Below are 25,659 nucleotides of genomic sequence, written 5' to 3' on the forward strand. Positions count from 1 at the left end.
CATGGAGGGTTGCGATCCCGTTGCTGGTCCCGGTCCGGTGCGGGCGCGACACTGAGGGTTGCGATCCGTTGCCAGACACGAAAAAAGACAAAAAGACAAAAAAAAAAAAAAGACAAAAAGGAAGGGGCCGGCCCAGTGGCGCACTGCTACAGTGCGTCGCTTGAGAGCGCAGTGGTGCTCCCGCCGAGGGTTCGGATCCCACATACAGACCGGTTCCCGCTCACTGGCTGAGCGAGGTGTGGGAGCAACATGGAGGGTTGCGATCCCGTTGCTGGTCCCGGTCCGGTGCGGGCGCGACACTGAGGGTTGCGATCCGTTGCCAGACACGAAAAAAGACAAAAAGACAAAAAAAAAAAAAAGACAAAAAGGAAAAAAAAAAAATATGGGACTCATGTTCTGATATGTTCTATTTTGCCTTCTTGACTTTTATCTGGACTGCTTTTTCTTTTGTCTCTGTTGTCTCTGTTCTGTTCAGTCTGGATTCTTTTCCCAGCATCTTGTCACCAATATTGGGGATCTGTCTCTAGAAGGGAGTTTTGGCAGGTTGATTTTGAGAGTTCATTTCTAGCCCCTCCTGATCTTACTGCAAACTATTTGCATTACCCACTTTTTTGGTGCTCATACCCCTCCCGTTCTCAGTCTGTTGTTCTCACATAGACTTAGTAAGATGTGAAGTCAGTGTCCATAAGTTGCTTTGGAATTCTTTAGACTATCACTTACCCTATTGCCCCTCTCTGCTTTTTCCTTCACAAACGCTGATAGCAGCTGCTCTTATAGCTAGTGGTATTGGCAGGAATAACTTATCACTCAGCATTGTTTTAGATGCTGTCTGTCGGTGTGGGTTTTGCTGTCCTGGTAGCTCTGATATGCTTTTATGCATGTATTTAGTGTCAAAAATTGTGCGATTGACATCTTTCCAGAATCCTCAATCTTAATATATTGTTCTTTTCTACATATCATCTTTAGATCCACAGACAGATTCAAAACCACCTGAAGGATCATTAGGATCCCACACAGACTGGCTAACATTAAATGTTGGAGGGCGGTACTTTACAACTACACGGTAGGTGTGTATGTGGTGTGTGTGTGTGTGTGTGTGTGTGTGTGTGTGTTAGAGAGAGAGAAAGAGAGCAAAAAGGACACTGTACTGTTTGTTCTTTCCATCAATTTGTTGATTTCCTAAAAAGATATTCAAATGCTGCTTAAATATGCTATGTGATCTGAGACCATTTAAAACTTTTTTTAAAGAAAAAGGTAGGACTTGATTTACCATGAGAAAGTCATTCCAGAGAAAGCATAAAAAGCATGAATTCATTGTTTTAGAACATGATTTCTAGATATCGAATAATATACATGCAATACAAGTAAAAAGCAATATTGAAATGTGTAGAGACTACAACTGCTTATATTGAAGGGGTCAGAAAAATGTAAGTGTGGAAGATCAAAAATATAATGATATAAGAGTTGCTAGGAGAATAGATTAGTATTTAAATTAAAGGAAACTAAAATATTTAAATAAAAGGAAGTGCCAGCTTAGAAGGGGTTTTGATAAATGGCAACTTACTGCACGTTTTTGTTTCCCAGCATTATTCCTACCAGGTTATAGCATGCATCTTTTTGAGAGAGCAGCTGGGATCGAGTTACTCTTGACTTAAATATGTTTGTTTATAAAGACAAATGGAGAAATCAATTTTTTTCCCTGAATTCTTAGGAGCACTTTAGTGAATAAAGAACCCGACAGTATGCTGGCCCACATGTTTAAGGACAAAGGTGAGCGTAACACATTGTTTTTACATTTTGTCATCTATTTGTATCCATATTGACTTTATAACTCCTGACCTTCTGTACTTTTTAATGATATCAGTAAGTTTTACCAGAGTAGAAACTTGCTGGTACATTACACAATTTTTCTTCCGTAAATTTCTAACTTTATTTTTTGTTTATGGGGTCTTTCTTCATTATAATGGTAACACAGGTGTCTGGGGAAATAAGCAAGACCATAGAGGAGCTTTCTTAATTGACCGAAGTCCTGAGTACTTTGAACCCATTTTGAACTACCTGCGTCATGGACAGCTCATTGTAAATGATGGCATCAATTTATTGGGTGAGTTTTCCAGATAATTCTTCACATTTCTGTAAGTTTAGAATTTTTGTTTTATTTTCATTTGGTAATGTATGTTTTCATAGAGTGAAAGTATATCTTTTCCACTCTTTAAACTAAACATTTTCATAGGTATATGAATATGCATAAGTGTAGAAATAGTTATACGCATAGGTAGCTAGTCTTTATATGTGTGGGTATAGATCTAACCCACAAATTTTAATTTTAGATTCTGTCACAAGGGACTTTACAAGATTTTGTTGCTTGTTTGTTTTTTAATTGAATTGAGACTATGACTTGGACCTCCCCATTATACTGAGTAGACTGATCAAGAGGGGAACCATGCTTTAGAATCACAAGACTGGATTAGAGTCTTGATTCTACAACTTACTGAAGGTTATCTTTGGAAATCTCTCTGAGTCTCCTTGGAAAAAATGGGTGTTAAAAATATTCTCACTTCTGCCTGTATCACAAGATTTTTGTGAAAGTTTGTGGAGATGATATGGACAAACGCTGTTACAAAGCACTGGTTACATATTCAAAAGCTTGTAGGCCTCTAAATTTGATCTGACGTTAGGGTTCGAGGAGTGGTGGGGAGTACGGCAATCTTGAGTTCACATGCCTGCTCAGCTTCAGCAGATTGTTGCCATGTGGGAATGTGGGCTAGGGTGCCAGAGTCCTGACTGTTAAAGAAAAGTTGGATATCTAAAATTTTATGTGATGAAATTTTCTGATTTTGCGAATACTGCATGCCAAATACCTCAGAATCAGCCTGAGGACTGCTAGCTTATAATCTTTGTAGTAAAATGCAAAGTACCCAGTAACTTTTAACGTTGCTATATTAAACTTTATATTCCCCTTAAAATGTACCCATTGTAAAAAAAAAATGGCATTAATTGGCCCTTTCAGCTAGCTCTATAACTGTTCCTAACTAAACTCTTATTGCTTTTTTTTTTTTGCTTTCTACCAACTCTTGCTTTAAATTCTTTATAAACTGTTTTCTATTTTAGTAATTCTGCAGAAATTATTATAAAAATTATCAGTGATTCACTCTTTTACACATCCTTTTATTTTCTGCACCTGTATCACATTGTAGCTTTTCACTCTAAAGGCTACCCTCTTCTCCTGAGTACATTTTAAACCTCAGCTTTAGATGTCCTATGGGCTATTTTATTCCTCCCATTTTAATTTTTCCTTGTATCATTGATAGTATTTCATATCCTCCCAATTCAGAAAATAACATCAGAAATATGTATCTGTGCTATCTCAGACTTTTGCAATCCAAGCTATTACCAAGATTTACTTGTTTTTCTTTTTTCATGTTTCTCAATCATTTCTATTATTTATTCAGTTGTTCAGCCAAGCCAAGCTCTCTACTGGATCCATTTGATAAAGTGTTGTTATTAATTAGTACAATTTCCATCCCAACTCTCTCCATTATCTACAGGCTGCCCCAAGCGATTATATGCTTTAAAATAATTTAAAGTAATTTCTCTAAGACCAAAAAGGTAGTGAGTGGCAGAACTGGGATTCAAATTCGGGTCTTACTGGTTCTACTAGAGATACACGAAATATGACTTCCTTTCCTCTACTATCCTCCATGTATGTTCTTTGTATTTATAAAACTTTTCTGGTTGTTTTTAAGGCTTAATTCTAAACCTAGAATTAGAGAAGAATTCTTACCCCATTCCTGATAGGTATTGACTTACTCAGAAGATCTTGGCAAATTGAGAGCGAGGCCCACTAGGTCCTCTCTAATGATGGGTCTCTACCAGGGACAGGTGTGTAGTGGGGCTGCACCCTCAGGAGGACTCTAGAGACCAAGCCACTCTGGTATGATGGCCTGGAAAGCACGTGTGCCTGAGTGGACACCAAGTGCTGTGCTGTCCGTCAGATGACCTTTGTTTTACAACTGGATTATTGGAGGTAGAGTCTGGTTTTCACAGAGAAGATCATATTCTTCTTTTCAAATAACTGTGGTTTTCTGTATCTATATCTAATTACCCTTATTAGCTTGAAACAGTTTTGAAGGGAGGAATTATGGCTCTTACTTTCTTTGTGATTCCTGCATCCCTAGTAGTTTTTACCAAGTGGACTCAGCCAACCGACGACTGAGATCTTCATCTGAGAGATAATGGATCCAAAATTTATTCCCACGTACTCTGATATGTTTATTAACAGATGTGAGAAAGTAAACATACCAAGTCACCTAGAGGATGTACAGATTTTTTTTTCAACCATGTTAAGAAAAGCAAATGATAGATGAAATCCCTTTTATCATTTAGAAATTTTTTTAAAAACTTATTCTCCTTTAAGGAAGGTTTCTGAATTATACTTTTGACTTTTGGTTTGAAGCCAACTTAAATTTTTATTCATTTTTATCATTTTCTGATTCAGTAAATAAAAGATATTTGTGGCAAATCTGTTCAGATCTGTGCCATGAAAAAAAAGTCAATGAAATGTTAAGATTAAGTGCACTAATCATTTTTTATTAAACTCACAATGAAATCACTAAATTCATTGTTTAGGAATATGCAGTATTATGATTTCTTGGCTATGGGCTTTTGAAAATAATTATCAGAAATAATTTTGATGGCTGACCAGTTGGCTCAGTTGGTTAGAGCACAGTGTTGATAACACCAAGGTCAAAGGTTCGGACCCCCGCACTCGCCAACTGCCAAAAAAAAAAAAAAAGAGCAAGAGAAATTTGAAGTATGGAAGACTTTCATTCTAATTCATTCTTTTTCTTTTTTCTTTTGCAGAATATAAACAACTTAGAAAAACCTTTGTTTTACAAATATTTTTAAAATATTCTATATGTACGTTCTAAACATTACTTTCCTTCTATATTGACTACTTACTGAATTTCATTTCCGTTGAGAGACTTTAACATAAAGATTTCTATAAATATCAAAATGAAAAGTTTTCTGTAAAAGTTCAATCATTTTTGTTCCGATAGGTGTATTAGAAGAAGCCAGATTTTTTGGTATTGACTCATTGATCGAACACCTAGAAGTGGCAATAAAGGTAAGGCTCTTTTTAAATTAGCCAATGTTACATTTAGTGTAGCTATCTCCCAAAATGCTCTACTAATTTCTTAATATCTTTTTCAAGAATTCTCAACCACCAGAGGATCATTCACCAATATCCCGAAAGGAATTTGTCCGATTTCTGCTAGCAACTCCAACCAAGTCAGAATTGCGTTGCCAGGTAATTAAGACAGACTTTTACATGAGTTATTTGTATCAACAAATCTCTGTGTAAAGTTTTTAATTATTCTAGGGTTTTTTATGGTTTCTGGGTTTTTTTCCTTATTTTCCTTTTTCATGCAAGATATAATTTAATTATGGGTCATGACTTTGATTTAATTCTAAAATAGCCCAAAAGAGATGCAATAGCCTTTTTTATTATCTAAATATGCCTCAGTGGCAGTTTTTGAGTAATGCATGGAAATTGTAGTAATTTTTTAAAAGTTAGTAATTGTATAGTTGCTGTGTATGTCTAGTTGGTGGCAATACTTTTACTTTTGTGTATTATAGCATTACAGATTTTAAAAATTACAGTACTCATTTTTTCTTAAAAAACTCTTGAGTTATTGAATTACTAAAATAATTTAAATATAATTAGGTTTAACTAAAATAACACTTATTCGCAGATTTATGACAAACAGGGATCCTTAGCCAGACTGTATTCTAATGTATGTATCAATAGAGTTTCTTTTATGAGGAACCCATTAAGAACACTTACTTTTTGTATCTAAGTTCCATTTGGTCATGTTTTGTAATAAACTCCAAGTGACTGAACTGCCAGTTGCTTCTGAAAGCACTTGGTGGTTAGCTATAGTAATTAAATTTAATATAAACAGATGGTTTAAATATTGTGACAATTTGTGCTTTTTTTATTTCAGGGTTTAAACTTCAGTGGTGCTGATCTTTCACGTTTGGACCTTCGATACATTAACTTCAAAATGGCCAATTTAAGCCGCTGTAATCTTGCACATGCAAATCTCTGCTGTGCAAATCTTGAACGAGCTGATTTGTCTGGATCAGTGCTTGACGTAAGAATCATTTTTGGTTACAAAAGAAAATTAGAGTTTTAGTCTATTGAACAGTCTCAAAGAGCAGGAATTATATCTGTCTCTTACTGGAGCTTTGACTTGAAAACAGATCACTTATTATGTTGATGATAAAATTGAAGGCTCTAAAAGTGAAATGGGTTGGTTTTACAACTTTGATGTCCTTTATTAAACATGGACCTGAAAGGTTTAGCAGCTAATAAGAAATTAAATCTCGAAATTAGATCCTGATCTCCTCAATAAAGTATACTTTATTTATCAGGACTTCTATTTTCAGTGAATTATAAGTATAAAGCAGAAAAGAACCTTTGAAATCTATTCGACCTCATTTCTGGAATGGGAAAATGTTATTGCTCTAAAAGTATTTGGCAGAGATATTTTGAAATAAATGTGGTATGTATCAATCTGTGGAAGGTAGCATCTCGGTGGAGTTCACTCTCTCTACTTATGTTGTATATGTTTGCGTGTGTGTATATATGTATATGTGTATACATGTATATGTACATATTTACATAATAGTTATCTGTGTTAATTTGTGGTTAGAGGACATGTGCAGACCAACAATGAGATCTACTAACTTCTAACAGCCTTAAGTTCCTTACTGCCAAGGGCCCATGTATATGTCTTTTTAATTAATAGCACCTAACATAGCATCTTGCTTTTATTGAGTTAAAAGTATCTTTTATTGAGTTATTATAATTTTGGTTTTATTCCTTAGTTGCAGCTAATTTTTCCACAAGCTTCGTATCAGAGCTAGTAACAAAATCTGCCAATATACCTTTTAGTTACTTTCACTCTCCTTGTTCCGTCTTATGATAAAGAGTCAAGCCAGTAGCAAAATAGGCAGAGCTAACAGCACAGACAAAAAGTGTGAAGGACTTAGTCTTTAAATAGTGAAATGTTGAGAGGCAGCTTGATTTTTGTTAAGGACGAAAGAAAAAAGGACAGACTGGATCATTCAATACAGCTAATTTTGAGTTCTATTTAAATAGATTATTACTATAATTAAATAATGAACCTGAGCCAAAATTTTCTACTTTGTAAACTAGGACTCATAATACCTGTTCTATCCATATCATATAACTGATTTGAAGGCCAAAATAGGTGTATAATATAAAATTATTTGATAAACCAAAGTGCTATAGGATTAAGGTTAGTTATTAATGACAAATATGGCTCATGTTGAAGAGTCATTGCCCAGAGTGAGTAGACTTTGAGTCAAAACTAATTTTTAATTGTCCTTGGCATTGGAAGATGGCTGCTGACTAATAACCATGTGTATCAAAGTGTCCACAAAATACAATGTGTGTTAAGCATTCTGCAACATGGGATGAACCTAATGGTTCCACCACTCTTGTTGAACTGCTCATCCAGTTTATGGCTTTGCTTCTTTCCCTCATGGGTTGTGAGACATCTCCGCAGGAACCATCCAATTCTGCCATAAACCAAGGGGGTCCCATTTGCTATCACTGTTAAGCTGTCCGTGTATTCTGTCAGCATGTTTTAGACTATTTCTTCTTCTACACGCTCAGCCTCCTGTTACTGACTTAGCCTGCTGCATAGAAGCTGATGTAATAATTCAGCTGTACCTCTCCATTGGGTATTCCCACTCCAAGACTTATCAAATGGCTAAAGTTTATAGAACAATAAGGACTAGAGAGGTTATTTAAGATGACTCTGTTGTATTACAGATTGAGAAACTGAAACCTAGAGACTTGCCCAAGGCTGGTTTTTAGCAGAGTTGGAACTAGAATTTAAAGTGTGTGTTTTCTTTTCCTGTTTTTCTTTTTTTAATGACTTGTTCATTTGGACAATGTCAAACACATAGAAAAATAGGATAGTATCATGAATCTTCCTTATACCTCCATCACTCAGCTTCAACAAATATCAGCACATAATCAATTTTGGTATGTCTGTACCTCACCACAGATTATTTTAAAACAATTCATTTCACCTGTAAATGTTTTTTTATTTATCTTTTAAAGATAAGAACCATTTTAGAAACATAATACCGTTTTCATACTTTAAAAATAGCAGTAATGGGCTGGTGGTTAGCTCAGCTGGTTAGGGCATGGTGTTGTAACACCACGGTCAAGGGTTCAGATCCACATATTGGCCAGCTGCAAAAAAAAAATTAAATTAAAATAAATAAATAAATAAATAGCAATAATAACCACTTTCATCCAGACACATTGCCTCTCTTGATAGTAAGATAGTACAGTTCTTGTAACTGCAATGCTGTCTTTCTAGCTGAGTTCCAAAATCTCAGCATTGGTCACTTGCTTTGCTATTTGATGAGTAGAGGGTAAAATGCTTTACATGGTTGAAAATTTTACTGCAATTTCTCATATATTTGCTTCTTTATAGGATTCTATTGTACACCCCTAAGTATAAGAGTGGTACTTATATAATTACCTTGAGAACATTTGATAATGTTCACATTTTGTTTTACTGGGGAACATTACATAGAAAACCAGAAACATTTATTTGCATATATCAGCTTCCCATCTTGTTATATTTTCAAGCACATAAAATCCAGTCATCCTTTAGTTACTTTGGTCCTTGCAGATGCTTACTACCTTACCTATCTATTCAGAGCTTCTGCACTGCCTTTGTGTTAAGGCACAGGCATAGATGGGAATGAGCACGTGTTCGTCAGTTTTCTGCAACTGATGTGGTCTCCCTCTCATCTTCTTTTTACTAGAAATGACTGTAGAGTGAATGAAATTGTGCCAATAAAACAAGGATCTTTCTTAATAGGCGTGACTACATTGTGACTTGATGGGCCTTAGGATATAATTATAATGGTGTGTACAAGTGTCATTCATATTATGCCTCACAGCTTTTGAAACATTTTTACATTCATATTCTACTTTGTCACAATTTGTGAAGAGGTCTGATGTTAATGTGAACTTTATAGATAAGCTGTCTGGCTTAGCTAGTAGTTGTTATAGTTCAAATCTGATGGTATTAAACCCTTTGAGATGAATTAACATAATAAAACTCTAACATATATTTTCTGCCTTTTTACTCTCTTATCTGCATTATATATTGTGATTTGGGTGCTCAAGATTGACAATGTTGCATTGCAATGGTTGATACGGAACCCAACAAGCAACTTGTTAGTGTTTTATAGCTGAATGATACCTTCATTTGCTGGCATTAGTATTCTGGACTTTGATATGAAGATGGGAGTGGTATCTTGGAACATCAAAAATGTCACTTATTAATTCCTACAGTAATAAGGAAGAGAAAGTCCATATCTCCTTTGTTATACGCTTATGGAAGCATATTAAAAAAGTGCTAACTATCATAAGACAAGTTTATGCCTTTCTTACCTATACATGTTGACTGTCACATTGCCATGCCCAGGGCTGTTTATAAAAATAGGAATTAGGGATGTCATAGTCTGACTCCCCCAGCTTCTTTATCTGAACCCTTATGTTTCACATGAAGTGGGCGTGCTGTTGCTAATTTGGAGTTCTTTTCTTTTTAAAACAGTTCTTATAAAACAACTATTTCTTTAAAACATTCTCAGTTCTTATTGGGTTCAATTTAAAAAGTCTTCATTGTAAACAGAAATAATTGATTGTGAATGTGTTGAACTGAGCTCCCCCACTTTTTTATTTTGATTTTTTTTTTTTATTTTACTGTTTGAACCAATTTGAAAAAATTATGAACCTTAAAACCAGGAATTTTCTCTTTTCTTTTCAGTGTGCAAATCTCCAGGGAGTTAAGATGCTTTGTTCTAATGCAGAAGGAGCATCCCTGAAACTCTGTAATTTTGAGGATCCTTCTGGTCTTAAAGCCAATTTAGAAGGTGAGAGTCTATCTGCAAATACCCGTTCTATGGTGAAAGCAGACCATAAAGGAAAAAGCCCAGCATATCATTGTCAAGGGTAGAACAGGATAGCTGTAGGGGTACAGATTTCTTCTGTCATCACATTTGAAGAATTGGCAAAGGCGTAAAAGATGCTTCCATTTGGTCCCAGCCATATGCTAATCAAAATTGAGGTCTCAGAGAAAATAAAGCCTATAACATTCAATGAAGCTTTAGTTGGAGAATTAAACATCTTAACCTTTCAAATAGAACAAAGTATTCTTGTACTCACCAAAAGGAAGAATTTCACTTTGTACAGAGCTGAGGGGGGTGTTTTTGTCATTTTTGGACTTAATGCTTTATTTATTCATTATTGCTTTGCTGTACCTGTGAACTTTGTTTACTTGTATATTTAGGAGACATTGTACTTATCCCCTTTGTCATACGCTTATGGAGGCACGTTATAAAAGTACTGACTATCACAAGACAGAATTGAATTCCTCCACTCAAAACATTGACGAAAACATTCTTAATTTGTTGCTTAAGCAAACGGATCATTACCATTGGATTCTTTATATATGTAATTGGTTGAGAGACTGAGATTTATAGTTCAGACTTATTTCTGAAAATTAAAGGAGGCTGCCATCATTGACCTCCATTAAGTCATCTTGCAGTTTTGTTAAAGGTAGATAACTATAAATATTTTAAAGTTAAACTACTCCCAAAATATGCTCGCTGTAGGAGCTAATCTGAAAGGTGTGGATATGGAAGGAAGTCAAATGACAGGAATTAACCTGAGAGTTGCTACTTTAAAAAATGCAAAGTTGAAGAACTGTAACCTCAGAGGAGCAACTCTGGCCGGAACTGATTTAGAGGTAAGTTCACCAATATTTAAAGAGTTTTTGTTAATCTATAATTACTAAGTTGCTAGTGCAAAATTTTTTGAAGTCATAAACAAAGTAGTTCGCTGGTGAAATTGTGGGGTAACATGCCAACACAGCTGGAGGAATGTTTTCCTTTTAGTTGCTTGTTTAAACAAATTTGAATTCCAGAGCAGGGTTTAGTTACCTCAGTCATAGATGCCAGTTCCAGATTTGAAGACTCACCTGACATTCAGTCTAAGTTGATTTCATTTCTCTCCTTTTCCATGGGTCTTTCTCAAGTAAATAAGTTTTATAGATGCTTTATTAATCTAATTTAATAGTTTTTTCATAGATTTTAGTTTCAAACTGAATTAAATGGGCCAGATTGTGTGTTGAACTACTTGAGAAATTTAAATGCTGTCATTTGAAATCAGGTTCAGGAAAAGACTATTCTAAACTGGCATCGTATTCTTTTTAATCCCAGCTTGAGATTTTAATTTTGTCTAGTCATCTTTCATAAGAATTATATCCTATATGTCTTCTTGATTTTAAATTTAGCTAGCAGAATCAATAGCTGTTGTAGGTCTATATCTGGACTGTCCAGTAGCACTTTCTGCAGTGAGGGACATGTCTATATCTGTACTGTTCAGTACAGTAGCTACTATTACATATAGCTATTGAGCATTTGAGCTGTGGCTAGTGCAACTGAGAAATAGATTTTTTAATTTAATTTTAATTAAACGTAAATAGCCACTTGTAGCTAGTGGCTATCATATTGAACAGTACAGTTCTATACAAGAAAATACGGTATAGATTAGATTGTAGAGAATAGTATGTCAAAATTTAGATTGCTGTTGGTTTTTTTAAAAATGTTTTTTTTTTCTTAATCTTTTGAGAGCTCTCAGCAGCAAAGTAGTAGGCCCCTTTAAACTAAAAGGCAAACCGAACAGGCTTAAGGCTGATAGCATAATCCTATTATGAGCACAATTATTTAATTATTTATTATTTGTTACTGTCATCTGAGATCATGGTTTTTTCCTTGGTTTTGGTTACTGTGTAGTCAGTGTGATTAAGTAGCAAAAGCCTCCCTCTGTCCAACTGATCACAAAGACTAATGAGGTTCACTGTTGAGGGGCAGCTGCTGACCTTTGTTCTTCTGAAAGGTTCTGTGAAGTCACCCTTCTCTCTAGCTGTTGTCCCCCACCACCCGAGAGACATAACCAGAATCTCTGTCGCATCTTTCATTCTGTTAGCTTGAGGTGAATTAACAGCTTCCAGTTATGGTGGTCCCACTAGTGTATATATCTATCAAAACTCATTATATTGTACATGTAAATTTAGGATTAAAAAAGTTAATTCCCTGCTATAAAAATATTAGAGCTGGGGAATGGAAAAATCTATTACACAGTTTAATTAGTAAGTAAAATCTCTTTCAGATTTTTTAAAAAATGGTCTTCCCATCTTGTGCCTTTCATTGTTGTGGTTGTTCTTGGAATGTGGTAAAGTAAAATACATTCTGTATTTTAAATGCCTGATTGTAGAATATACGAACAGAAGGGACATGCTTCCTCTTCAGCCTTCATTTATAAATATTTGTGGTGGTCAGCCTGAGCATCAACTAGAGATGACAAATATAGATAGAAGAAAATCTGACTTTATATGGTCAGAAGTTTTCTGGGAATTAACTGAGTTTTATTATATGGGAACATTTTCCTAAATGCCCCAGCAACCATTTTGAGAGGAAACAGAAAAGGCCTTCGATCTCCATATGAATCACACGAATATTGTTTCTGTCTTACAGAATTGTGATCTGTCTGGGTGTGATCTTCAAGAAGCCAACCTGAGAGGCTCCAACGTGAAGGGAGCGATATTCGAAGAGATGCTGACACCACTGCATATGTCACAAAGTGTCAGATGAGGATTTTAGGGGCTGCAGGAGGATGTCCAAGATGAAAAATGTTTTCCTTGTCACTTTTCTTTCTCCACCCAGTCAGTTGTCTAGAAAAAATAACCCTGTAAGAGAATTTTAAAAAAACATTTAGAGGATTTTGCTTGTTCTTAGTGGTGCATAAGGGAAAAAATGGACTTTTTTTCCACATTCTGATTAGAACAGAAAAGCACTCATTTAATAGATGTAGGGAAACTAGATTATATTGCTGCCTTTTGAATGGGGTAGGGGGATTTGCCTGGTTTTATGACCAGGAATAGTATCTGTTATATTTGCTTTTAAATAAGCATGACGTGGAAATACCATCTTGGTTTGAGATTCATTTGAGGATGTTATTTTATGAAAAGCACAACATATGCAATTATATTTATTGAATACATAGATGCAGTATGGATGTTTAAATTGCTAAACTTTATGAGAACTTGGAAAAGGTTGTTCAGGTTTATAAATAGCTTTAGTGATGCCTCCTCTCTTTAAATACCTGTCACACTGTATGAAAATGGTGAGGTCAGACTCCCTAAGACTCTCTTCAGGTTCATTTTTATAATGTTTACTTCTTAGAACAAAATAGTAGCTAAATTAAAGAACTATTCCATTCTTACTTATTGAGACAGAGTGGAAGGAAAGACATCTTATACATCACTGTCATTCTGCAGATACTGTGGAACTCTCCAGATGGAGGGAGACTTCACCTATAGCCACAACTATTAAATGAGCATTCCACAGAATTTCATTCTAGGCAAGTTCCACTCAACACCAGACCAGGCAATTTTATCTCTTTACACTACTGGCCTAGTTTTCTCATATACAGTCAGCATAAGCACATGGTGACGCTTGAGAACTGAAAAACCAAGCTGTGTCATTAATACTCATTTAATTCACATGCCAAATAGTTTAAACACGGCCAGCTTAGAAATAGGTATCAAATCCAAATCCACTGCAATCAAAGCTACAAAATATAAATGACCATGGGAAGGTCACCTTTTAGAAGTCAGTATAATTGGAACTAAAATTCCCTACAATAGGGAATGAGGAATTTTAAACTGGCAGTTTGATTATAGCCACCAAAAAAAAATTAATAAAAATAAAGGCATTTGGCTGGTCTGAGATCTAATACCAATCAGTCAGTCGGTACCTGTGTTTTGGGTTTTTAAAAAAAATTTTAGCCCAGTTTCCTTGAGTCATTATCTCCAGCAGCAGAAATAGGGGCTGTACTTCCTTACCAGTGACCCAGTGTCCTTACGTTTATCCCAAGAACAGGGATATAAGCTGTGTCCAGATGGGTTCTGAATTCTACAGATTCATCAACCTGAGGCAGTGAGTCATTAAAAACCACTTTGTCTCCTTTGGGAGAATGACATACTTTCAGTATATACGTAGCTTATTGTATATCTACATATGCAAAGCTTTCCTTCACAGTTAAAGGTTACATATGCATAGTGGGAGGAGATCAGACCTTTACAGGTGAAGGAAAGCAACTTCAGAAATGAATTATTTTCTTTGCTTTATTATTTTTACCAAGACAGAGAAGTATTGTATTGAGAGATATCTATTTTCATAATCAATATGTGCCTAAATTATATTTAAATCATTTCACTCTGTACTATATTTTCAATAATTATAGAATGTGTTGTTCATTCACTTAAGGGTACCTCTGTAGACATAACCTAAAACTGCAGAAGGACTTGAAAGATCTACACATGGTGTGCTCAGAAACTGCAGCTTTTGGATCTAATGTATACTGCATTAATAAACAATAAGAAATGTTGAAAAGGAATTTCTTTGCTTGCTTTCAAAAATCAGCACTTTCTGTATTTTGCTTAGATTTCTTCATTGTGCATTGCCGACCAGCCCTGAAGAACTGGAAAAAAAGAAATACAGCGTAACACTTATTATGGATTAGTCTCTTTGAAAGTGCAGTGAAAGTAAATTCACTACTTTAGATATGATTATTTTATGATCCTCTTTTTAAAATCCACCATCCTAAGAACATGAAGAAACTATTAATTCTGAAAAGACGAGTCAGCCTTCCAGTAATTCATTTAATATGCTTGTGTTACTCTTTAGCTGACAAACATTACCATTTAGCTTTATTAAGTTGGATAAATAATATGCCCCCAAAACATTTTTCTCCTGACATCTGGGAAAGAGAATTCTAAGGAGGGAGGAAAGTTTCAAAATAGTAAAACTTCCCTTTAGTGAAGAAATGTGTTATCTGTATACACAGGTAAAAATACAGTTGTTGGAAAGGCTAGAGAAATGTTTTAAGCCTAAATTCATAGATTATTTACAGTGATAAAACACAGTACTTGATTAATTGTCTAAAGCAATACATGTTATGCTCTAATGTAGCCTAGTTCAACTATAGTTTCAAGGAGACTATTAGGAAATGTAAATTCATTATTCTTAAAAAGGTTTCCATCATAAATGAAGTCTTGGAATATTTTCTCCAGTTGTTCATTTTATGAAGCCATGTTTTATACTGTAAATCTATCTCCAAGTCAACTTTAAATCATCTTTAATATATGAAAAGCCCTAGCCTTTTATTAGCTCTCTAAGAAAGTAGTATATTTAAAATTAAAAGGTTTACCGCTGAGAAAAGAAGTTGTTACATTATTTCAGCTTTAGCACCTTATCCAAGGATTAATTCTCTGAAACCTTTTCACAACCTGACTGGACGGGTCAGCGGGAATTAACCTTGAGTTCCTGCTGGGATTTTACATTAGGGCAAAGAAAGAGTTTTTCACTTGTCATCCAGCAAGATCACAAAATAATCACTGTTTTAATGTTAAAAAGTGAAGGAGTTTTTCCTCTTAAAGCCATTCTTTCAAATTTAGAAAAAAAATTATAAAATTTGATTTTTAAACCCAACTTGTCTATCCACGTAATCATGAAAGGATTCAAAGTTTGTCACTTCTTTACAGCAAAAAAACAAGTAATCCAATTAAAAAATGGGCAAAGGAGCTGAATAGGCCTTTCTCAAAGGAAGATATATGAATGGCCATCAGGCACATGAAAAAATGCTCAACATCACTCAGCATTTGGGAAATGCAAATCAAAACCACATTGAGATACCATCTCACTCCAGTTAGGATGGCTAATATCCAAAAGACAGAGAATGATAAATGCTGGTGAGGTTGTGGAGAAAAATGAACCCTCATACATTGTTGGTGGGACTGCAAAATGGTGCAGCCTTTATGGAAAATGGTACGGAGTTTCTTCAAACAATTACAGATAGATCCTACCATATGGTCCAGCTATTCTGCTGCTGGGAATATACCCAGAGGAATGGAAATCATCATGTTGAAGGGATACCAGTACTCCCATTTTATTGCAGCGCTATTTACAATAGCCAAGAGTTGGAACCAGCCCAAACATCCAACATCAGATGAGTGGATAAGGAAACTGTGGTATATCCACACAGTGGAATACTACTCTGCTATTAAAAAGAATCATTCACAACAACATGGATGGATTTAGAGAAAATTATATTAAGCGAAATAAGCCAGGTACAGAAAGAGAAATATTGCATGTTCTCACATTTGTGGGAGCTATAAATAAATAAATAAATAAACAAATGGTGGGGGCGGGGGAAAGAAGACACAACAATCACAATTCCTTGAACTTGTTGACAAGTGAACAGATACGATGTCGATGGGGGGGAAAGGGGGAGAGGAAGGGGGTAAAGAGGAATGGGTAAAGGGACACAAAAATCAACTACATTGTATATTGATAAAATAATAAAAAAAAAAGTTTGTCACTAAAATTCATTAATTGTATAGTGGTTTGATCATCTATTTGGTGCCATAGAAAGAAAGACCAAATAAATTTGGCCTTTGCCCTAGAGACCTATGAGACCTAAGACACTACAAATGTGGACTGAGAGGACATACAACATGTTGAATGAATTCATAGACCATGTTGCTGCATTGATCTTAAAAATTTCTAAGCATTTTTCAAAAATTTAATAACAAATGATAGAAATAACCTTCAAGAAATTTAGTGATGCTTACATAGAGATAAGTGACCCATCTGACAATAGAGTCACAAGTCTTTTTTTTTCCTTTTTGTCATTTTCCGTGTCCGGCAACGGATCGCAACCCTCAGTGTCGCCCCCGTACTGGACCAGGACCGGCAACGGAATCGCAACCCTCGGTGTTGCTCCCGCGCCTCCCTCAGCCAGTGAGTGGGAACCAGTCTGTATGTGGGATCCGAACCCTCGGCGGGAGCGCCACCACGCTCCCAAGCGGCACACTATAGCAGTGCGCCACCGGGCCGGCCCTAGAGTCACAAGTCTTAACTCCCATTTCATTAGTACTAACCAAAGACCACATTTTCTGCTTAAGCAACACTTAGAAGCACATCTCTTTCAGCAAGCAGAAAATCAATTGACCAATTTAAACTATCACTGTTCAAACATGAAGAACTCTTGTTGAAAAATAGTCTCTCATTACCTACATATTATACAGTGAGATGAGCTTTTGCTCTTCATGTCAGAATGACACATTAGTCAAAGTGTCTAAGTGAAATAATTAAAATAATTTAAATGAGATAAAGTCAATCATTTATGTTTCACTTTTAAATTTACCTTTACTTTTAATTCTTTTTTTATTGGTTATGAATATTCATGAGATACAAAGCTGATTGTCACCCCTCATGCCCATGATGTGGGGGCCAGATTCATACTGGCTGTATACCCATTACCAAAAATTTCATTTGTACCCCGTGTCCCCCACCCAATTATCCCCAACCTCCTTCCCTCTCCCCCCTTCCGCTCCACTCCACTTTGTAGCTCAAGGAATGTTCTCTCCCTCTGCAAGTCCAACATACTACTGTGGTGTTTCTTTCCTTCCTTCTTTCTCTCTTAGCTTCCACATGTGAGTGAGTATATGCAGTATTCATCCCTCTGTGCTTTGCTTATTTCACTCAACATAAGTTTCCCCAGGCTCATCCATGTTGTTGCAAATGGGAGAATTTCATTCTTTTTTATGGCAGGGTAGTATTCCATGGTGTAGATATACCACAGTTTCCTTATCCAATCATCCATCAATGGACATTTAGGTTGGTTCCATATCTTGTCTATTGTAAACAGAGCTGTGATGAACATGGGAGTGCAGGTATCCCTTCAACTTGATGATTTCCATTCCTCTGGGTTACTTTAAAGTTTATCCCTTTCTCTTCCCTATCATGAAAACTGGACAACCTCCACAGAGATATGGGGCAAGAAACCACTGTTCTCTACTCTAAAATACTTGCAAGTATAATTATTCCAGAGGACAATGGGCTATGACTGATCCATTTAGCATTCTACCTGAGAAGTTGCCAGTCCCAGCTCTAAAATGAACAAATATCCAGTTATTTTAATTTTTTTTTTCCTTTTTGTCTTTTTTACCAACCGGTAACGGGATCGCAACCCTCAGTGTCGCGCCTGTACCGGGGACCGGCAACGGGATTGCAACCCTTGGTGTTGCGCCCGCACTGCGCTCAGCCAGTGAGCGGGAACCGGTCTCCACATGGGTTCCGAACCCTCGGCGGGAGCGCCGCCGTGCTCTCAAGCGGCGCACTCTCCAGTGTGCCACCGGGCCGGCCCAAAATGTTTTCTTTTTTTTTAAATATAGTATAATGAATAACAACAATGAAGCCCTATGTACTCATCATTTAAACTAAAGAAATAGAACATATTTCAGTGGATAGTAAATTTTATCCGTATAAAATGTCCTGCCGCCGCACTCCCAAGCGGCGCACTCTCCAGTGCGCCACCGGGCCGGCCCTGCAGTTATTTTTGACTCTTTTACTGCTTAGCTAATGTAATAGGCCTTAGAGCCAATTATACATGAAGATATAACTCTGTGCAAGATAAAACATATCTTTGATGCAGAAACAGAGGAAGCATTAGGTCTAATCTGGTTACAAGGTCCTTGCTTCCTATTCACTCATTCATTCATTCAAACCTATACTTATTGAATGCTGACTTAAATGCCAAAGGTTATTAACAGAGTTTAAATAAGATGGGATCTTTGACTATCATGGGTAACATGATAGTGTTACCTAGGGCTAAATTAGGGGAGACAATCATGTATTCAAAGGAATGTAATAAAGGGTAATGGTTCTCTCTCTTTTTACAAGCTTGTACTGTATAAGTAACATCCAAGGTCACAACATTGAGTGGAACATCTAAAATTTGGATGATGATACCCACTTTGCAGGGCTGTTATTGTGAGTGAGGTTGGCCTTATTTACATGCAAGTAACTAGTTTCTCATCTTTGTGCTCCCACTACTGTTAACATAGTGATTTGCATATTTAATTCAATAAGCATCTACTGAGATGAGTTGAACTGTCAACCTAAGTCTGCTCAGTATGGTCTTGCTCTTAGCATTTTCTAACTACGATGTTTCTACTTGTCTTTTTGATGCTTTGAAGGCTTTCAAGGTAATTCAAGAGAAAACTTGATGCATAGGAGAGTGGAGAATTTTCAAACTCTCACTATTTACTTTGGGATTCTATATGGATTTGGTATAGTGCCAATAATCACTTACTAATATTTACAAATCAGATTTGGAAGTAACTTTACGATCATTTGGTGTAAACCCCCTTTTACAGATGAGGAATCTAGGAGCTGAACCTACCTCCCAAGCATTCTGACTCAACTTCCTATATTTAGTGCATAGCCTCCTTTGTGAAAGTTTTTAAGTGTGCATTTAAATTCACTTAATCTAAGACATCTATTTTCTTTGAACTCTTGATAGTTCTGCCAGTTTCCTCAAGGGAATCCAACCTAGCTAGATTTTAATCTCTTTGAATTGTGGCCTCAGCTATAAAAGTTTTAGCTGAGGTTTTAATGGCTAGACTTAAGTAAATTTAACAAAGGCACCGGGGGTGTTCCAATTACATACACCATTAAAGTAGTTTTATGTGAGGATTAAAAAAAATAAGTATCCAAAAAAAAAAAAAAAAGGAAGAAACAGTCCATGTGCAGTATAATTTACCAGCAGGAAAGATTTCAGTGTCCTCGAAAAGTTTCATATAAAAAGGAAGCTAGGAAGATAGAAAAGTCACAGTTCTCAACACACCCCAAAGGAGCTTGGGATACTTTTGGTTTTTTACCAGCAAGCAGGTAAAATGTTTTGTATTTCTAGCTCTTTTTGTCTGTTTAGGTTGCATGCTATTATATGTCTACAGGGCACTTTACCCTCCAAGGGCTAAATCCAGGTGTGATGGTGAAGAAGCCTTGTCCTTTGCTGTGCTTGTTACCACCAGCCACAGAGATCCAGCCTTTGGGGAATCCAATAGCTCATCGATAAGTATTTGATTTTGCCTTTGGCTTCTTGTCCATCAAACGAAAATTAATTCAGAGACATATTTTATTAGATAATTGGAAACTCCCTTGGCTAGGGAGGCATCTGGTCAGGGACTCACTAGTTTTAACAGTGTTGGGTCCTCTTTTGCTCTCACAGACGGCCCAGCCAGCAATGGACAGATAGCAAAGTGCCATTAGTGCCACAGTGTAGCCACTTAATGTCAAGCAATTTTGTATTAGCCAGAGATTCCTAATAGGGGCTACTTTTCAGAGCATATAGCCCAGTTCTTGTTATCGCAGGAATGATAGTTGAAAACAAATCCATGCTTGGGAAATGTCAAAGCAAAACAGTGAATTTGATAAGGGATGAATCACGTGATTTGGATAACTGAATAAATAATAAAAATAAAAATAGACTACCTTAGTACAAAAAAATCTTGAACATGTGAGTTTAAAGTACCACTTTTGTCCCCAAGTGGCTCGCATTTCAAGTCAAGCAAGCAGGTGTCTCTGTGTTTCAGTGTCTGTGTGTGAAAACTGTATAACTCCAACTTCCATCCTCTATGGGATTCATGATACAGACATTAGCCTTTTTACTAAAGAGGTCTTTATGTTTTACTCAACCCAGCCTGGTTCTGTTTTGACTGTGTGTTGATGTTCCTTAGAATGGAGCTGATTCCAAAACTTCTAGCTGGACTTATGCTGCTGATCTTCTGCGTGGAAGGTTGCTCTGGCCAACACTGGTCCTATGGGTTGCGCCCTGGAGGAAAGAGAAATGCTGAAAATTTGATTGATTCCTTCCGAGAGGTAAGTTTCTCTCAGCTTCAAAATGAGATGTAGGTTATTCGATTCCATTTAACCATATTGAACACTCAGTAGGAACCTCGGTGCCACTGCCCTATGCTCTACCCTACATACTCCAGGGGAGGAAAGACACTTACAAGCTACAAATCCCATTTCTCCTTGCAATCCAGGCAGGGGCTACTAAAACAAAGAGCAGGACAAGTTCCAAGAGAATACAGAACGAGTGCAAGATAGTCCGGTGTACTCTGAGTGTACATGATGCCAAAGGAATTATAAACCGTGAGACGTAGTCTAGGTCTCCAGCAGCAGATGATTCATTGGGATTTAGATAGAAAAGCTTAAAAATTCTGCTTATGTATTTTTCTTATTTCATCTTTAAAAAATATCTGTAATATTAGATCAGTAGTACATTTTTATAATTTGTAAATCCTTACCAAAGATGCATGCCCTGTAATTTTTGCACCGACGGGGGCATTTAAGCAAAGAAACTGGAGACGACTAGAGTACAGGAGTTAGCAAACTCGAGTTGACAAAACGGTATAGTAGGAAACAGGCCAGATTGAATTGCATGTACGTTAGATTCAGTACCAGCAGCAGCACTAACATGCGGCTTCTGCGGGGGTGGGCAGGGACTTCATTAGAGAGGCCATATATGTTAGCTGACAAATCAAAAAATTAACATAGGGCTGTGAATAGGAAGCTTGGCTCGAGGGACTTAAAACCATTTCATTGTTATTGGAAAGAAACGTCTCTTTTTGGAGAAATAATAAAGATGATTTAGTATTGAATAAGGAAGCCCAGGGCTGGCCGGTTAGCTCAGTTGGTTAGAGCGCGGTGTTATAACACCAAGGTCAAGGGTTCAGATCCCCATGCCGGCCAGCTGCTAAAAAATAAAATAAAGTAAGGAAGCCCCAGAATCTGAAGTCTCCTCTCCACAGATTACCTGAGAAGCAAATCTCACTTAATCATGACATATTAGTAAAAATTAGAAAATAAAAACCAAGCTCCCCACAACTATAAACTCTTGTTATTTGGGGTACTGTCTCTTCCTGAGGCTCAAACTACTCCACTCTGATTGTCTTTTAAGGAGAAAACATTCTCTTCTCACCATCTCTATAATCTCTTGACCTCTACATCATTCTGTAAAAATCCCTGATGATGGATCTGTGTCCTTAAAGTCTCCATCCAGATCCTGCCACATTCCCAGCTCTCCACAACACCCCCGACTTCACTTTGTACAGACAACTTTTGGTGGTAATGGAAAATATAATTTCATTTCTCTATTTCCATCTCCAAGAATCACATTCTTTTTCTTCAGATAGCCCAGGAGGTGGACAAACTAGCAGAACCCCAGCGCATGGAATGTACCATCCACCAGCCACGTTCTTCCCTCAGAGACCTGAAAGGAGTTCTGGTGAGTTAAAGAGATCATAACACAGAGCTTTAGAAATGGAAGGGCCCTTCGGTAACGCTTAGGACAGCCACCTCCTAGCCACAGTGGGGGCTTACCTTCATGACTGCCAGGATGCCTCCTGTGGCAGGGCCCTCACTATTTCATGACACTCTTTTTTTCTCCCCCCCTTAAACTGAAGTGAAATCTCTCTATATACTTTATCAGCTTATACTGGTTCTGGCCTTATGGGGTGACTGACAAAACAAATTTTTTCCCACTGCTATATTCCAGTTCTCCAAGTATATTCATCAGTCCCCTTTGACTACTCTTCTCTAGCCTAATCCACACCCCTCCACCTGATTCTGCAATTGTTCTTGGTATGACATGGTTTTCCAAACCCTGGGAAATGTACAAATCAGAAATGGTGCTTTATATGGGTTTGTTTTCCACCTTTGGAATAAAAAATTCCAAACTAGTAAATTTATAATTCAGAGCCAAAGAGTTGATTTCCTGTTTTCTGGTAGGGCTATATGATCTCCAATTCCCACCAAAAACAACAACAAAAAAAATAGGATATCTACTAATCCAATATATGTTTTTGATGAAAAAGTAGAAAGAGAATTAAATATAGAAATTGAATTCAATATTGGTGTTCTTTGAGTTCCATGGTCCACGTATTTGCAGCAGTCAGAAGACATTACAGTTAATTATCAATTATGCCTAGGAGCAAGGAAAGTCTGAATAAATCATATATGAAGATAAGCTATAATTTTAATTTTCTCCAGTGATTTCAACTTCCATACCCACAAAGCAAAGAAAAATGTAGGCAGACATCTTTATTTCCTTTCTTTTTCTAATCTTACTTACTGTATGATAAAAATAATAGCAAGCAGTGACATTTCCCAAACATGACAATTATGAGTTCAGGCAAAGGCTGTTTTAATAGCAAACTGATTGGCAAGACCTTTCTTTCATCTCCTTCCTCACATCATATCCTTAAACCATTAATATAGATTTTATGTTTATTAGCAGCTTAAAAAGGCAATCTGTCACATCTCTATAGCATGAAAATAAATGGACCTATTTCTTTTAGATCAATATTTTAGAAATTAAAATGTCTTTTTTGGTGGCTGGCTGGTAGAGGGATCGAACCCTGGACCTTGGTGTTAATCAGCACCATGCTCTAACCAACTGAGCTAACTGGCCAGCTCTCTTTAAAATGTCAAAAACATAAAATAATTCAGCTAGTAAAGTCAATCTTGATAGGTTTCTTACATATTTTTCAGGAAAGTCTGATTGAAGAGGAAACTGGGCAAAAGAAGATTTAACTCCATTGGGCCAGAAGGATTGACAACACTTCCACAATTGAAATTTATGACCCACTGAACACCTGTAATTTGTGCGAATTTCAGAAACTCTTACACTAAGTTGCACATATTTCATAATAAAGCACTGTGCTGTGAATAAGGTGGTATATACCTGTTAAGTTTTTAAATCAGGACTCTCGGGGGAGGGACACAGTGAGCCCACCAAAGAGAGCCCTCCACATATGTGCAGAGGTGGCAGATGGGAGGGAGACAAGATAACCTGTCTGCTGTTGAGGAAAGGGCTCTCCGTCACCCTACCCTGCATCAACAAGGACTGCATCCACCAGTCACATGTTGATCCAGGCCAAAAAGAGCAGATTCAGAAACAGTATCTACAGGGCGATAATTTTATCTTTGACCTTGCTCTACAGAAGCAAACTGGGGCCATGGCCAAGGCTTCCTCCCACTTGGGAAGAAGTTCTCTCCCTAGATCGTCTCCAATGCCTTTGGAAGTCAACTGGAACCCAAGTGAGGCCTGGGGGAAAGGAGCCTGGAAGGGCTGCTAGTCCAATGCTTCTTCGGGTTCCATGTGGTCTGTCCAAGTGGTGCACACTGAGGCTTGGGACCAAGGCCTGAAAGTAATAGATTGTTCCCCTGTCTGATCTTAATGGTATTTCACTCGAGAAATGCAACAGAGTACAGTCAGTCCACTGAAGCCAGGATTCTGGTGTTCCCATGTCCCCTGGTCAAACAGCATTGCCACCATTCATTCTCCACAAAGCCCAGCGTCAGGCTTTGTGCTAGACATGTGCACAAATATTTGCACTAACCACCCTAAATGACCTTGGAACGTAGAAGTTATTGTCATTGCTTTAAAATGAGGACACTGGAGCCAGAGAGTTTAAGAGACCCACTCAGTTCTGACTGGTTTCCAATTCTCTGCTTCTGCAATTGCACCATGTCATGCCGTTAATGCAAATGGACTTTAGACACTGGGTTATTTTGTTAAACGGAGCTGAAATAGGGTACAGGGGCTCACAGCACAGGTCAACGTAGTGTTACTGGTGACTATTTCCCTGTGAGGTCCCAGACACTATGACACTAATATTCTCACGTATTCTTATGCTTTCTAAGTAGCTATGAGACCACTTGAAAAACTCAGATTTCAAATAACTTGCTGAATGTCTCAGCAACAAATTGACATGACAAAAGTCCCATTTTCCTCTTTTTATCAGACAAACGAAACCTCCCCTCCCCCTGCCCTCTGTCCCTCAACCTCTAAAAAAGGGGGGACCTATGCTAAGACATTTGAACATGGGTCAGAAATATTCCATGGGGAGAAAACCATCCATTTTTAATACAGATATTTGCTACAGCACTATGCTAGATTTCACAAATATCTCCATTTGAAGAATCTCTGAAACTGAATCAAACAACCTCTTTACTCCCACTTCAAAAATTAGGCAGTGATGTGATCCACAATCTGCTTTATGGGAAAAAGCAAAACTGCATCATTTCATTAATCAGCACATACAAGGCAGGATGAGAGCCTTGTTTGCTAATGATGTAAATATATTTTTGAATAAAAAATGTCACTTACAATCTTCACATTAGTTAACACATTGAAAAAAACAACTCACTCAATTTTATACATCATGTTTGGAGTGTCAGGTTTCCTTTGTCAGAGCTTGTCTTTGGGACAATTTCCCTGAAGGGGATGAAAAGATGCTCATACAGATGCTGACATCAGATATCTGGAGGTTTGCAACTTGTGTGAGCATGTTGGGTGCACTTGATTGCCAAATGACCAAGAGGAAGAAGAGTAAAAATGGCTCTTTTACTAAATGTTAAATGTTTTCCTAAATCCGAAGAACTCATCAGTATAGCTTCAAAAAAAGAGAAAGTTCTGAAGCCCTTCAAAAGGCTGGAAAAACATTACATAATACATTTAATGAGATGTGTTCCTGAAAGTATACAGCTCTAAATGATCAGGTAGCGAAAAGAATGGCTTGAAAATAAATTATTTTAGGAAAAAGTTTTAGAAGTTGC

At 36.9% G+C, this 25,659-nt stretch overlaps 2 protein-coding genes across 3 annotated transcripts in view; both read left to right on the top strand.

Annotated features, from left to right (window-relative positions):
* Positions 1–14,580, top strand: part of KCTD9 (potassium channel tetramerization domain containing 9) — a 31,240-nt gene extending 16,660 nt beyond the window's left edge. The window contains exons 4-12 of the mRNA XM_008586953.1: positions 967–1,063; positions 1,712–1,770; positions 1,976–2,104; positions 5,061–5,128; positions 5,216–5,311; positions 6,009–6,158; positions 9,891–9,996; positions 10,738–10,871; positions 12,661–14,580. Coding sequence (XP_008585175.1) covers positions 967–1,063; positions 1,712–1,770; positions 1,976–2,104; positions 5,061–5,128; positions 5,216–5,311; positions 6,009–6,158; positions 9,891–9,996; positions 10,738–10,871; positions 12,661–12,777 — 956 coding nt within the window. The 3' untranslated portion in view covers positions 12,778–14,580. The remainder of the gene's footprint in view (positions 1–966; positions 1,064–1,711; positions 1,771–1,975; positions 2,105–5,060; positions 5,129–5,215; positions 5,312–6,008; positions 6,159–9,890; positions 9,997–10,737; positions 10,872–12,660) is intronic.
* Positions 14,581–19,846: 5,266 nt separating this feature from the next.
* GNRH1 (gonadotropin-releasing hormone 1 (luteinizing-releasing hormone)) lies at positions 19,847–23,767 on the top strand. Of its 2 annotated transcripts, XM_008586955.1 has the most exons (4): positions 19,847–19,923; positions 20,772–20,913; positions 22,229–22,324; positions 23,590–23,767. In XM_008586955.1, exons 2-4 carry the CDS (start codon positions 20,773–20,775, stop codon positions 23,629–23,631), a joined length of 279 nt encoding a protein of 92 aa, XP_008585177.1. In that variant the 5' UTR covers positions 19,847–19,923; position 20,772; the 3' UTR covers positions 23,632–23,767. The 2 variants fall into 2 exon arrangements, with proteins under 2 accessions (XP_008585177.1, XP_008585176.1); XM_008586954.1 differs by lacking the exon at positions 19,847–19,923 and having other exon boundaries at positions 20,588–20,913.
* The last annotated feature ends 1,892 nt before the right edge of the window (positions 23,768–25,659 follow it).

Source organism: Galeopterus variegatus, unplaced genomic scaffold (assembly GCF_000696425.1).
Source record: "Galeopterus variegatus unplaced genomic scaffold, G_variegatus-3.0.2 Scaffold4184, whole genome shotgun sequence".
Classification (NCBI taxonomy): domain Eukaryota; kingdom Metazoa; phylum Chordata; class Mammalia; order Dermoptera; family Cynocephalidae; genus Galeopterus; species Galeopterus variegatus.